Source organism: Nanorana parkeri, unplaced genomic scaffold (genome assembly GCF_000935625.1).
Source record: "Nanorana parkeri isolate BGI_ZX_2015 unplaced genomic scaffold, ASM93562v1 scaffold2031, whole genome shotgun sequence".
In the NCBI taxonomy this organism is placed as follows: Eukaryota; Metazoa; Chordata; class Amphibia; order Anura; family Dicroglossidae; genus Nanorana; species Nanorana parkeri.
Genome location: NW_017308299.1, coordinates 155,727 through 155,928, shown reverse-complemented (window position 1 = coordinate 155,928; position 202 = coordinate 155,727). Strand labels below are relative to the sequence as shown.

Sequence of the window (202 nt, the reverse complement as noted above, 5' to 3'; positions counted from 1 at the left end):
CCCGACTGCTCAGCAACCTGCGGAGACTCCCGATCCGATACCAACTGCTGGGGGGCCCCGAGCTCAAAGACGAGGTCAGTGTGGGGGCCACACGGGTGGGCGGGGCATTGATGGGTGACAGCTGAGATTTGGAGAGGATACGGGAGGGTATATTAAATGTGGGGGTGTCAATGTTGTATGGGGGTGTCGGTATTGTCAGTGG

At 58.9% G+C, this 202-nt stretch overlaps 1 protein-coding gene across 1 annotated transcript in view; it reads left to right on the top strand.

Moving 5' to 3' along the window:
* Positions 1 to 2: 2 nt before the first annotated feature.
* The window catches only part of ATP2C2 (ATPase secretory pathway Ca2+ transporting 2), a gene marked incomplete at its 5' end in the record, with an annotated part of 28,360 nt that continues 28,160 nt past the window's right edge, over positions 3 to 202 (top strand). The window contains one exon of the mRNA XM_018572439.1: positions 3 to 74. Within this exon, the coding sequence (XP_018427941.1) occupies positions 3 to 74 (72 nt within the window). The remainder of the gene's footprint in view (positions 75 to 202) is intronic.